Below are 15,122 nucleotides of genomic sequence, written 5' to 3' on the forward strand. Positions count from 1 at the left end.
ATGACTGGGGGTGGGGGGGGGGAAGCAAGAATGGAGCAGCGGGATATCGAGGAGACACGAGTGAGGGCACCATCTATGATGGAAGAGGGGAACCCCCGTTCCCTAAGGAATTTGGACATCTCCGATGCCGTAGTATGGAACACCTCATCCTGGGCGCAGACGTGATGTAGATCGAGGAATTGGGAGATGGGGATAGAGTCTTTACAGGAAGCAGGGTGGGAAGAAGTGTAGGCTAGATAGCTATGGGAGTCAGTGGGTTTGTAATAGATGTCAGTCGACAGTCTGTCTCCTGTGATGCAGACGATGAGATCAAGTAACAGTGGGGAGATGGCGGAGATGGTCCAAGTGAATCTGAGTGCAGGATGGAAATTAGTAGTAAAGTTAGTGAAATCAGTGAGCTGCATGGGTGCAGGAGGCAGCACCGATGCAGTCGTCAATGTAACAGAGATAGAGTTCAGGGATAGGGCCAGTGTACGCCTGGAACAGGGATTGTTCGACGTACCCTACAAAGAGGCTGGCCTAGCTGGGGCCCATGCGAGTGCCCATAGCTTCGCCTTCAATTTGGAGCAAGTGGGAGGAGTGGAAGGAGAAATTGTTGAGGACCAGCTCTGCTTGGTGGCAGAGACTGTTAGTAGATGGAAATTGGTTGGTTCTGTGGTGGAGGAAGAAACGGAGGGGTAGAAGACCTTCCTGTTGGGGGAAGGAGGTGGTGAGTGACTGGACGTCCATGGTAAAGATGAGGGAGTGGGGGCCTCGAAAACGTAAGTCATTGAAGAGATGAAGGGCGGGTGAGGCATCTTGGACATAGGGGGGAGAGGATGGAGTCGAGGTATGTGGAAATGAATTCAGTGGGACAGGGGCAAGCAGAAACAATGGGTAGTTTCCAGGCCCAGAACCAGGTAGAGGTTAGGTATTTGGTGAACAAATACTAAACGAATAAAGAGCAGTACAGCTTATTATTGTCCCAGGAGCCCGGCCAGGATTCACCCCACAGAGCCCAGTCCCTCCACGCACTAGAATATCCCAACCCCTGCAGAGTAGTTATTAAGATGGCTGATCCGTGAGCGGTTGCTGCTGGGACACAAGTCGGGGCCTGATCAACTGGGTCACCTGGGCGAGGGTATCTGATGTTGTGAGACCCGAAACACCCGATGACCCCAGATCACATCACTGAGGATGCGCCCCAGTGCATCGAGAAGATGTATATTTTTCACATTAATGCATCAGAAACACCAATGGGTAAGCAACAAAAGTTGATCTATCTGGCCAGCAAAGACTTTAAAACAGGGATGGTTTACACAAAAACAAATGTTGGTGCACTATACTGCAATACTAATTTGTACAGAGCTGGATGAAATGTCTAGTATGCAGCTCCCTTCACTGGCCACTGGTGGTATTACACAGGTACACCACTGTTTGACTGGTAAAGTTCAGCAGAGCAGCAAGGAGGGCAACAGGCTTCTGAATTCTCATGTTAAATCTTGTACCACCACCTTTCTATTATACACAGAGCACAGGGTGGAGAATTCAGCTTCCCCTCCCTCTCTTGGCCTGCTTGCTCAGTTTAGTATTGAAATGCACACCGATCAATTAACCAGCGCCACCGGAAGTATTGTACTTCTGGTGGCGCTGGTGCCAGCAGCCTCCACCTACAGCCCGGTACCTTTTTGTTTTTTTGTTTATTTAGTTATGTAAAAGTGTGTTTTTTTGTGTTTTTTTGGTGTTTTTATGTGGGGGAAGAGGGCACGGTGCGGGGGATACCGTACTTCAGCCGCTTCCTGGTGAGGACGCGACTATTATTCGAGTCGCGTCCTCCCCCCCCCCCCCCCCCCCAGCGGCCTACCTACCTGGATTGGCGCAGCCTTTCCTGCCGGGATCGACCGGAGCTCCAGCAGCGGCGGGACAGCGCTGAAACATCGCGGGGCTGGCGATGCCTTACCGGGGGTCGCCGTCTGGAGCCCGGAGTGCCGGACCTGCTGCCGACATCATGGAGCTGCGGTTTGCAGAGCTCCCAACGCGGGCGGCGCTGATGGACAGCGCGGGGTCCTGCGACTCTGCCCGGCTCGACCAGCGGACTCGGGAGCTGCAGACTCCGGCAGCGGGAGGTGGCTGATCGGGAGGTCCGGGCCGCTGAGGAGGAGGATGCTCACCGTCGGGGATCGGCGTCGGCGTTCCACCGGCCCGGCGTGAGGGCCTGAACATCGGGCCACCCGGGGCGGCGACTGCGGGTGCTCGGAAGGCCCCGACCACGGATGAACACGGAGGGGAGGCTGGCTGGACTATGGTGCCTTCCTCACCTGGGTGCCATTTATGTTATGTTGTGTTGTGGACTTTCTGTGTTTGTGCTTTTTTTAAAAATTTTTTAATTCAATTTCAATTTTATTTTTAATATGTTTTATTATTTATTTATTATTTATTTTTTATTATTTTTCTTGTGATTTTTTTTTTTTTAACGATACTGCCTGTACGGGAAATTCATTTCGTTGTCTCAAATTGAGACAATGACAATAAATTTGAATACAATACAATACAATACAATACAGTGAGACCAAGCGTAGGCTTGGCATTCGCTTCGCCCAACACCTCCGCTCAGTTCGCATTAACCTACCTGATCTCCCGGTGGCTCAGCACTTCAACTCCCCCTCCCATTCCGAATCCGACCTTTCTGTCCTGGGCCTCCTCCATTGCCAGAGTGAGGCCCACCGCAAATTGGAGGAACAGCATCTCATATTTTGCTTGGGTAGTTTACACCCCAGTGGTATGAACATTCTTCTCCAATTTCAGATAGTCCTTGCTTTCTCTCTCCTTCCCCTCCCCTTCCCAGCTCTCCCACAGCCTACTGTCTCCACCTCTTCCTTTCTTTTTCCCGCCCCCCCACCCCCCGACATCAGTCTAAAGAAAGGTCTCAACCCGAAACGTCACCTATTCCTTTTCTCCATAGATGCCGCCTAACCCACTGAGTTTCTCCAGCATTTTGTCTACCTTCGATTTTTCCAGCATCTGCAGTTCTTTCTTAAACAATTAACCAAGTCACATCAGTGAAGGATGAACATGTAAAACTCCACTGGCAACCACATCATTGCGGAGATAAAATATACAGTTTGCTCAAAAACTGCTTATGAGCGTCTTAGTAATCACTCTTCGTTTATACGACAGCTCAATCAAATACACTCCCTCTTTACCCGTGCTCTAAAGTAATGCCCCAGAATTGACATGTGGCCTCAGTGATGTGTTAAGCAGCTGGCACTGGGCAGGGTAATAATTACTGGGTTGTGAGTACGTTGCTTGGAAATGCAGTAGCAACTGATACTCAAAACCGAATCGGATCTTCCACAAACACAGCCTTTTTCTTTGTGATTTGTGCAGATCACACAACAGAAACTGGTTAAGTCTCGGACTTTCTGGAGGAGAGAGGCAGGAGGTAGATCAGAAGAGGCAACTGTGGTAAGGGTCAGATGTTGACGATCAGTAACAGGGCGGAAACTTGTGACTGGCTGACAGTACTGGGATAGGAGAAGTTGTGTGGTATTGGGTTGTGGTGAATACATGTTGGGCTACAATGCTGGTGTTGGGATAGGCAAAGGTGGCATTGGGTCAGTAAGGGAAGAACTTAAAGGGACATACCCGAGTTGGTCCGCTTTTAGTTTGTCATTTACTGACTCCTACTAACCTTTGCCTGTTGGCTCCTGGCAAAGAACCAACCTATCACTAGTACTGTTCTCCAACCCATGCAGTCCCTGTACTATCCTTGTTGGAATTTCAGCCAGTCATATTTGCTGCTCTAACCCAGTTCCACTGCAAGTTTTTCTCAAAGTTTTTAACGCTTAATAAGAAATGTATTTGTTTTCTTTATAGACCATAGTCAATTTTTTGACTTTTATTTTAAAGATACAGCACGGAAATAGGCCCTTCAGCACATCGATGCCACGCAGAACAGCGATCACACTAACCCTATCCTACACACACTAGGGACAATTTACACTTATACCAAGCCAATTAACCTACTAATTACATCGTTGGAGTGTGGGAGGAAACCGGAGCACCTGGAGAAAACCCACACAGTCACAGGCAGAATGTACCAACCCCGTACAGACAGCTCCCGCAATCAGGATCGAACCTGGGTCTCTGGCGCTGTGAGGCAGTAACTTTACTGTTGTGCCACTCTGCTGCCTCACATCGCCAAATTTTCATCTTCAAATACCTTGATTCCATTCTATCCCTCTTTGTCAAGTCCCTTCTGCCCTACATCCGAGACACCTCACACTCCCTTCAATTCCCATATAACTTTCAATTTCTAGGCCCACATTACTTCCTCTTTTCTATGGATGTCCAGTCCCTTTACACCTTCATACCACACCGAGAATAGAGACCCAATCAATTTCCCTCTCCCAATACTCCCCATCTGCCTGGCCGAACTTCTCACCCTCAACAACTTATCTTTTGAATCCTTTCACTTCCTCCAAGTTAAAGTATAACCATGGACACTCACATGGGCCCCAGCTCAGCCTGCCTGTTTGCCAGTTACATCGAACAGTCCTTGCTCCAAACATATACTGGCACCTTCCCCCTTACACGGATGACTGCATGGAGGCTGCTTCCTGCTCTTGTGCAGAACTTGTTCATTTCATTAACTTCATCACAAACTTCTACCTTGCGCTCAAAGTCACTTTGACTGTCTCTCACAACTCTCTCTGAATCCATCACAGGGAACAGACTATCCATAGATGTCTACTGACACCCACAGCTACCTGGACTAACTTCCTCCCACCCTGCCTCTTGCAAAGACGCTATCCCCTACCCTCAATTTCTCTGTCTCCATTGCATCTGATCCCAGAATGAGACTTTCCATTCTTGACAGCGGACATGTCCACTTTCATTCGTAAATTGGGTTCCTCCCTACTGTCATAGATGGATCCCTCCCCCACGTGTCCTCTGCTCCCATACTCTTGCCCTCACTCCCCCTCCCACAATGAACAAGGATAGGGTTCCCCTGGTCCTCACCTTTCACCCCACCAGTCTCCACACCCAACGCATCATCCTCCAACATTTCCCATCCCCACCCCATTCCGCCTTCCGTAGAGACGACTTCCCTCTGTAAATCCTTAGTTCACATACGTTCTCACCCAACCCACAGCCTCCCCTGCAATACCAGGAGATGTAACACCTGTCCCGACACCTCCTCCCTCACCTCCATCCAGGGACCCAGCAGTCTTTCCAGGTGAGACGGAGTTTGATATGACCCTCGTCTGATCTCATGTATTGCATCAGGTATTCCCATTGTGGCCTCCTGTGCATTGGCAAGACTCGGTGTCTATTTTGATGAGCTCTTCAGCTTGGCCTGGATTCATACCCATTTCTCCCCTCCCCATCTCCTTCCACCTCCAATAGCGTATTATTGTAGTCTTTCTGGAGGACAGCTTAATAGAACAGTCTTAGTGAACCTGCAGGAAAGTAGGCATTGGGGGTTAAGATCTTTGATAGTGACCTGATCTTCTTTGAGAAGAGAAGCTACATTCCCTCACATGTCTTCCTGTACACACCTCACGCTGCCTCGGCAGGTCCAGCAAAATAATCAAGGACAAGTCCCACCCTGGCCACTCCCTCTTCTCCCCTCTCCCGTCAGGCAAAAGTTATAGAAGTGTGAAAACGCACACCTCCAGATTCACCTTCTCAATCACGAATCTAAACCTCACAATATGTTTCAGCCACAGGCACCGGGTCCTCTCGGCCGTATTCATTCCCCAGCACCAGACCCATCAATGCTTCCTTCCAACCTGCGCTAAAAATGATTGGGCAAGTGTCCTTCACATGTTGAGCAGTGGTTGGTAAAACAAATCTCACACCGCTTCATCTTGAAATGCGTGCTGTGGAACCTCATTTCTAGCAATAAACCAGGTCAATGAAAATAAAATATGCACAAAGCCAGCCCATGCAAGAACTGAAGTTATTATTAAATATGTTTCTCATTAAATAAAAGCACCAAACATCCTTACAGAGAAACACACAAAGTGCGGGAGTAACTCAGCGGGTCAGGCAGTTCCTTGTGTCTACAAACTTACAGAGAAACCTTGCGAGTTAAGATTCATACCAGATGATGGCACAGGTTGGATTCATGGGCTGCATATACATTTAGCTTCGTTTTAGTTTAGTTCCGTTTAGAGATACATCGCAGAAACAGGCCCTTCGGCCCACCGAGTCCGCACCAACCAGCGATCCACGCACCATAGCATTATCATGTCTAAAATCATGAGAGGAATAGATCGCGTAGATGCACACTCCTGCCCAGAGTAGGGGAATCGAGGACCAGAGGACATAGGTTTAAGGTGAAGGGAGAAGGTTTAATAGGAATCTGGGGGGTAGATTTTCACACAAAGAGTGGTGGGTGTATGGAACAAGCTGCCAGAGGAGATAGTTGAGGCCGGGACTATCCCAACGTTTAAGAAACATTTAGACAGATACATGGATAGGGCAGGTTTGGAAGGATATGGACCAAACATGGTTCCACTGCTTGTGGAGGCAGTGGAGCCCAATTCTCTGGATGCATTCAAGAAAGAGCTTGATAGATCTCTTAAAGATAGCGAAGTCAGGGGATATGGCGAGAAGGCAGGAACGGGGCACTGATTGTGGATGATCAGCCACATTGAATGGCAGTGCTGGCTCAAAGGGCCAAATGGCCTACTCCTGCACCTATTGTCTATTGTCTATTGTCATGGTAGTGTGGGAGGAAATCGAAAATCTCAGAGAAAACTCACGCAGATCATGGGGAGAACGTACAAACTGTGTACAGGCAACGCCCGTAGTCAGCACGAACCCAGATCTCCAGTGCTGCCCCAACATGCCACCTTAATTCAATTCAATTCAATTCAACTTTAATGTCATCGCACAAATACAAGTATCAGTACAACGAAATGCAGTTTTGCGTCAGTCCGTAGTAGATGTGCATAGAGAAAAACAAAAAAAATAGAAAGAGAGAAGATACAGAATAATCAGGAAATACAGAATGATTAAACAAAGGGGACGGAGGGACCAAAGAAATCTATCGTCGGGACTCCGAGTTCAGCAGAGTGATTGTGTAGTTATAGAAGCTTTTCCTCATCCTACTAGTACGTGAGCTGAGGCTCCTGTACCGCCTCCCTGATGGGAGGAGGGCAAACAGTCCATGGTTGGGGTGTGAGGGGTCTTTGATGATCTTCCCAGCCCGTCTCAGACACCGTTTTCGGTGGAGGGCATCCATGGCAGGGAGCGGGGCACCGATGATGTGCTGCGCGGTTTTCACCACCCGTTGTAGTGCTTTCCTGTCCGCAGCAGTGCAGCTGCTGTACCATACCGTGAAGCAGGTGGTCAGGATACTCTCTATGGTACAGCGGTAAAAGTTGGTCAGGATCCGGGGGGACAGGTGGGCTTTCTTGAGCCTCCTCAGGAAATAAAGGCGCTGCTCTGCCTTCTTGATCAGCTTGGAGGTGTTGAGGGACCAGGACAAGTCCTCCGAGATATGTACTCCGAGGAATTTATAGCTGGAGACGCGCTCCACCTCAGTCCCGTTTATATGGATGGCGGTATGACTGCCTCCTCTGGTCTGCCTGAAGTCAACAATAATCTCCTTCGTCTTTTTGGAGTTGAGGACGAGGTTATTGTTAGCACACCAGGTGGTCAGGTGCTGGATCTCATCCCTGTAGGCTGACTCATCGTTGTCGCTGATCAGTCCTACTACCGTGGTATCGTTAGCAAACTTAATAATGGCGTTGGATCCGTACTTTGGGATGCAGTCGTGGGTGAAGAGGGAGTAGAGGAGAGGGCTGAGCACACAGCCCTGTGGCACTCCGGTGTTCAGTGAAATTCACCATTCTTAAATTCATCTTCATTCCCGTCTGTCAATTCACAAATCTAATTTTTGCTCCTTTGTTCTTGTGTTGCTATGGCCTCTGGGCGTTGCTCCATTAGTGTTGGGAGAAGTCAATTAGCAAGATGTAGCAGCAACCTCACAGGGAATGCCTCCATTGTGTCAGTGTTGAGTTTCCATCACCTACATGTGTCTCTTGGTGGAGCTGTCAATCCACAGGTTTAATGTACTCAGTGCATTGAGAATTACCGGCAACATGTTCACTGCATTTCCATTTGACTAATTTCACAAAGCCATTAATTCAAGTAAAATTTCCACTTGAGCAACAGGTGTAACATTATACAAATTGGCTAACGTATAATTAATTCATCACGGACTTTAACCCTATTATTGTGAATTAGCACTCAACTAAAGACAGTTCTTAGTGGTGGACTTCCACCGATAGCTTCACAGAGGAAGTTTTCATCTTATCGAAATGAGCTGAAGGAAAATTGACTTTGGAATCACTGAAAAAAAGTGGTACATTTGTTGCCTTGCAGCGCCAGAGGCCCAGGTTAGTCAGAGATCCTGACTATAGGTGTTGTATGCATGGAGTTTGTACCTTCTCCCTGTGATCTGCGTGAGGTTTCCCCAGGTGCTCCGGTTTCCTCCCACACTCCAAAGACTTGCGGGTTTGTAGGTTAATTGGCTTTGATAAAAATTATAAATTGTCCCTAGTGTGTAGGATAGAGCTAGTGTGGGGAGCATGGACTTGGTGGACCGAAGAGCCTACTTCTGCACTGTATCTCCAAACTAAACTAAACTACATTTAGTAACTGCATTAAGGGCGGCACGGTGACTTGGTAGTAGAGCTACTGCCTTACAGTGCCAGAGACCCGGGTTCAACCTCGGCTATGGGCGCTGTCTGTACGGAGTCTGTATGTTCTCCCTGTGACCATGTGGGTTTTCTCTGAGATGTTCGGTTTCCTCCCACACTCCAAAGATGTACAGGATGCATTGGCTTGGTGTATGTGTAAATTGTTCTTATTGTCCCTATTGTGTGTAGAATAATGTTAATGTGCAGTGATCGCTGTTCGGTACGGACTCGGTGGGCCGAAGAGCCTGTTTGCACGCTGTATCTCAAAACTAAACTAAGCAACTTTATTATAATTATAGATGCGTCTATAGACTACACAATGAATCACACTCACAATCAGGTATTGCTTCCTCCTCCTCTTCATCCTGTTTGTTTTGGGTGTGAATGCTGCTTATGGTGGAGTCATCATCTGGAATTTCACAAACTGATTCTAATACAGGTGCCGGAGTCCCTGTCCCCCTGTCTCCAGAGCTGGCTATCTCTGAGGAGGCGCTGTCAAATACTGGGGTCAGCATGGAGGAAGACACATTGGCAGGTGAGGCTGCTGAGAAGGACGTTCTCCTGAATCGTAATGGTGTCTTTTGCAGAATCCTCATGGTGGATTTTTTTAACTAAAAGACAAACATTTCAAGGAGATGAATTCAGCTGCGGACAGACAGAAATGACAGCACACACAGTGTATGGAGACAATATAACGTTAATCTGGGCACTTGCTGCCAACTATGAGAAAGTTATGATCCCATTAAATGGTCTTGATCAAATATGATCTTATAGACAAGCTAGATGCAGGAAAAATGTTCCCAATGTCAGGCAAGTCCAGAACCAGGGGCCACAACATGGTCTTAGAATAAAGGGGGGGCCATTTAAGACTGAGATGAGAAAACTTTTTCATCCAGAGAGTTGTGAATTTGTGAAATTCCCTGCCACAGAGGGCAGTGGAGGCCAAATCACTAGATGGATTTAAGAGAGAATTAAATAGAGCTCTAGGGGCTAGTGGAATCAAGGGATATGGGGAGAAGGCAGGCACGGGTTATTGATTGGGGACAATCAGCCATGATCGCAATGAATGGCGGTGCTGGCTCGAAGGGCCAAATGGCCTCCTCCAGCATCTATTTTCTATGTTTCTATAGCAAATTCCCATAGCTAATGTAACTCCACATTTTAGGAAAGGAGGGAGAGAGAAAATGCGGAATTATAGACCAGTTAAGGGCCTGTCCCACTTACACGATTTTTTCGGCGGCATGTCGCGGGGTGACGCCTGTGTGGTCGTGAGAAGTCGCCCAAAGAGTCATACCTTTTTCTGGTCGACGCTGGATTTTCAACGTTGAACATTTTTGGCGATCTACTGCGACTATGACGGGTGCCGGCAAGTCGCCGAAAAAATTCCTTTAGCCTTACATCGGTAGTGGGGAATATGCTTGAGTCGATTATTAAAGATGGTATAGCAGCGCATTTGGAAAACAGTGACAGGTCAAAGTCAGCATGGATTTATGAAGGGGAAATCATGCTTGATGAATCATCTGGAATTTTTTGAGGATGTAACAAGTAGAATGGATAAGGGAGAGCCAGCTGATGTGGTGTATCTGGGCTTTCAAAAAGCCTTTGACAAGGTCCCACTCAAGAGATTAGTGTGTAAAATTAGAGCACATGGTATTGGGGGTAGGGAATTGACATGGATAGAGAACTGGTTGGCGGACAGGAAGCAAAGAGTAGGAATTGACGGATCCTTCTCAGAATGGCAGGCAGTGACTAGTGGGGTGCCGCAAGGCTCAGCGCTGTAACCCCAGTTATTTACAATATATATTAATGATTTAGACAAGGGAATTTAAGTGTAACATCTCCAAGTTTGCGGATGACACAAAGCTGGGTAGCAGTGTGAGCTGCGAGGAGGATGCTATGAGGCTGCAGGGTGACTTGGATAGGTTGGATGAGTGGGCCGAAGCATTGCAGATGCAATATAATGTGGATAAATGTGGGGGTATTCACTTTGGTGGCAAGAACAGGAAGGCAGATTATTATCTGAATGGTGTCAGATTAGAAAAAGGGGAGGTGCAACAAGACCTGGGTGTGCTTGTAACTGTCACTGAAATTAAGCATGCAGGTACAGCAGGCAATGAAAAATGCTAATGGCATGTTGACCTTCATTGTGAGAAGAGTTGAGTTTAGGGGCAAGGAGGTCCTACTGCAGTTGCAAAGGGTGCTGGTGAGACTGCACATGGATAGAGAACTGGTTGGCGGACAGGAAGCAAAGTGCAATTTTGGTCTCCTAATTTGAGGAAGGACATAATTGCTATTGCGGGAGTGCAGCATAGGTTTGTTGATTCTGGCCAAATTGGAGATGCCAGGACACTAAAATGTAGTAAAGGCTTCTGTGCTGCTAGGCCATTTGGTCAAATATGCCTTTTGCAGTACAGGGACAAGGTGCTGACTGGTACCAGCTTGACTGTGGCCCAATTAATAGTTGCAGGGAAAGAATGGGACATCTGGAGATTCTTACAATTAGGTGTAAATTGCATGAAATGGATTGGGTGAATGCAAACCAGACGTACACATTGTAAATAATGTTGCAAAGCTTTACTTTGTTAGATGTGATTGGGTTAAGTGTTGTGCCTTGTCTGGGTTTCTTGAATATCTGGGCAAATGTTGCTATGTTTGCTTCCTTCCAGAAGCTCCTTTCAAATACATTGTATTAGTCACTGTATTATTGGGTTAGGGAACTATCTATCATGTACTTTGTTAATCGAAATTTGTCAGTAAACTGTATAGAGACCACCCCAAGTGGTTCAGCCCCTCAAGGCCGGGGACCTATAAAAGGTAGCTGCCACGAGGTCCTGTGTTGATCATTTGGAAGAACGCTTGGGACTGCATGACCTTTTGGAGTGTCTCAGCTTGCATGAGGCTAAGAGGGCTTGGCCAAGCAGATACAAGGATCGAACCCGCGGTGGTTAGGTACAGTAGTGGGGAACTGTTATTGTGTTTTTCCAAAATAAAGTTTAGATGCGCAAGTGCTTGACTCAGCATTTTATTGACTGAAACTAGACTGGGGGGAAGCTTAGAACGAGCTATTTCCAGGTTCACCAGGTTAATTCCAGCGATGGCGGGACTGATCTACATATATTGAAAGAATGGGTCATGTATTCACTGGAATTTAGAAGGAGGAGAATGGATCTTATAGAAACATATAAAATTCTTTAAGGATTGGACAGGCGAGAAGTAGGAAAAATGTTCCCAGTGTTGGGGGAGTCCAGAACCAGGGGACACATTTCAACAATAAGGGGTAGGCCATTTAGGACTGAGATGAGAAAAAACGTTTTCACCCAGAGAGTTGTGAATCTGTGGAATTCTCTGCCACAGAAGGCAGTCGAGGCCAATTCACTGGATGTTTTCAAGAAAGAGTTAGATCTAGCTCTGAGGGATAATGGAATCAATGGATATGCTGAAAAAGCAGGAATGGGGTACAGATTTTAGATGATCAGCCATGATCATATTGAACGGCGGTGCTGGCGCTAAAGGCCGAATGGCCTACCCCTGCACCCATTTTTCTATGAATTCTATGTTTTCTAAAAGGACTGCATTGTGGGCAAATCACAGCATAGACTGCAATCTGATAATGTTCAAAAGGCCTCAGATGAACTATATTTATCGAGCATGTGTGGCTAACTTGTATATGTTATTAAAAAAGCTGAAAATAACATTGACATAAAAAGGACTGGCAATATTTGTTTTGCTTTTTGATGTTGCTGAGCTTGATGGTGAGGTCAGAAGACACAAAACAGGCTGCCAATCAATTGATCCAAGACTTTCTGGTGAGTCCACCAACGTTTCACATCATCCTCACCATGGCTGAGTATTGTTGAGTGTTCCCCCAATACTGGATTGGAAGTTTGCCTTGATGCTATCTGCTTATATTTGAGCATGGACCAGAACGCAAAGACAAAGTGTTGAGATCTGACACCCAAAATATAAAAAAACCCCAATATAGATATAACTACAAAAACATTTCAGATATAACAGTACAACTCAGGCATTTTCTACACGACAGTGAAAGGACTTTGCTGGCACTTAATGTTATTCCCTTATCATGTATCTATACACTGTAATTGGCTCGATTATAATCATGTATTGTCTTGCTGCTGTCTAGATAGCATGCAACAAAAGCTTTTCACTGTACCTCGGTACACGTGACAATAAACTAAGCTGAAATAGGTTCAGTCGTTGTCAGAAACAGGCATGATACAGCTTGGTAGCAGCGAAACAGTAAGTAGGAGCTTGATGAATGGTAACATCACTTTCTCCTGTACTTTAACGAATATCTGGCCACTTTACCTTGGGCTGTGATATGAACTGTTCCCACTTGGCTTCTATGGATTTGTCTTTGTTGATTTTCCTGGATGCATTTTTCATTCCACCTGGATCCCTGAGCAGAGAACAAAAAAACCTCCTAGTGAGCACTCCTAGAGTGCTTTGAATGAAGCATTGGGGTGGGAGATTGCACCTGTTTCAGCGAATGCATTCAACACGGCGTGCACAATCAAACAAGATCAAATAGAACAAGTTGTCCTACAACTTTAGGCTGTGCACGCCATACGCAAGAAGAAGAAGAAGAATGAAGTATTCAATTCAACCAGCTTGCACGTTACTGACAGAGCACAGTTATTGCATATTTAATTATTGCAAAATTAACTCTCACAAACACATAGAACATAGAACAGTGCAGCACAAGAACCAGCCCTTTGGACCACAATGTCTGTGCCGAACATGATGTCAAGGCCATCTCTTATTTACCTGTGCATAATACATACCCCTCCATTCCCTGCACATCATGTGCCTATCCAAAAGCCTCTTAAATGCCACTATCGTATCTGCCTCCACAACGTGTGTGTGTGCGCGTGTGCGTGTGTGTGTGTGTGTGCGCGCGCGCGCGTGTCGGGCCATAGACTAGAGTGTGATCATTTTATGGTTCTGTAGGATGGGGAAACCCAGATGGATAGGTACATGAGTGATGGAGCAGATAGCTCCAGGTGGGAAAGTGTAATGAGTCCAGGTCATAAGGAGGGGAAGGTATGGAAAAAACGAACAAAGGGAGAGAAAACAAAGGAAGGGTCTCACCCTGGCCACACCATCTTCTCCCCTCTCCCATCAAGCAAAAGGCACATGTGAAAACGAACACCTCCAGATTCAGGGCCAGTTTCTTCCCAGCTGTTATCAGGCAACTGAATCACAACCAGAGAACAGTCCTGAACTGCTATCTACCTCGGACTATCCTTGATCAGACTTTGCTGGCTTTGCCTAGCACTAAATGTTATCATGTATCTATACACTGTAAATGGCTCGATTGTAATCATGTATTGCCTTTACGCTGACTGGTTAGCACGCGACTAAAGCTTTTCACTGTACCTCGGTACACGTGACAATAAACTCAACTGAAACACGTGGGAATGTAAGGACCACCAACTGCATTCCTTTTATTTTTCTCCTTCCAAGAGGAAAGACTCACGGTCTGATCAGTCTATGGGGCATCGGCAGCAGTGAAGCCTCGCGGGCCGACCCGCGGTCGATGAGAGGGCGGGGGGCCTGGCGTGAGGGAGGGGGATGAACCCTGGGCTAAGGGGACCCAGTGTGGGGGGGGGGGGGGGAGTGGGGAATAAAGGGGGAGCTTTGTAACTTTGTCTGCGCCGTAGGTGGCCGCTATTTGTAGACATTGGGTATACAAGCAAAGAATCTCACTGTGCCCAGTCACATGTACAGTAACGTATTCATTCTATCAGTCTTCCTTGGCAACTAAAAATTGTTGTTCTAAATCATTCAGCTTCTAATGCAGCACCACATTGTGAAAGGGATGTGAATACACTAGAACATTTTATTCACTCATACTGCTATTTAGTTGTGACCAACAACTGGCTATTAGGATAGTATAGCGGTTACATTTAGTTCAGGGATACGACATGGAACCTCATCCTTCGGCCCACCGAGTCCACACTGACCAGCCATCACCGGTTTCAACTAGTTCTCTGTAATCCCACTTTTGCGTCCATTCTCTACCTACGAGGGGCACTTTACAGAGGCCAATTAACCTACAAACCCGCACATCTTTGGGATGTGGGTGGAAACCAGAGGAAAACCTACATGGTCACAGGGAGAGCAGGCACACTCCACATCGAGAGCACCCGAGATCGGGATCAAACCCAGGTCTCTGGAGCTGTACGAGCTACGCCATTGGTTAAAATTACTGGGCTAGCAACTGGGGTTCTGGAACATTGAGTTCAATTCCCACCATGAGCCATGTAATCTTATTGTTTACACATAGAACGAGGCCAACTGCCTCATGTCCGTGTGTAGGAGGGAACTGCAGATGCTGGTTTACACTAAAGTGCAGCGTTTTACTTCACAAAATAATGGCGTTACTCAGCGGGATGGATAGCATCT

The 15,122-nt window shown here is 46.9% G+C and overlaps 1 protein-coding gene across 4 annotated transcripts in view; it reads right to left on the reverse strand.

Annotated features, from left to right (window-relative positions):
* Nucleotides 1–15,122, reverse strand: part of LOC129709293 (coiled-coil domain-containing protein 60-like) — a 117,326-nt gene that overhangs the window by 30,409 nt on the left and 71,795 nt on the right. For all 4 annotated transcript variants that reach the window (XM_055655570.1, XM_055655572.1, XM_055655571.1 and 1 more), the window contains 2 exons: nucleotides 13,023–13,113; nucleotides 9,031–9,307 (listed from right to left, as the gene is read on the reverse strand). In XM_055655570.1, the coding sequence (XP_055511545.1) occupies nucleotides 9,031–9,307; nucleotides 13,023–13,113 (368 nt within the window). The remainder of the gene's footprint in view (nucleotides 1–9,030; nucleotides 9,308–13,022; nucleotides 13,114–15,122) is intronic.

Source organism: Leucoraja erinacea, chromosome 25 (assembly GCF_028641065.1).
Source record: "Leucoraja erinacea ecotype New England chromosome 25, Leri_hhj_1, whole genome shotgun sequence".
NCBI classification, from domain to species: Eukaryota; Metazoa; Chordata; class Chondrichthyes; order Rajiformes; family Rajidae; genus Leucoraja; species Leucoraja erinaceus.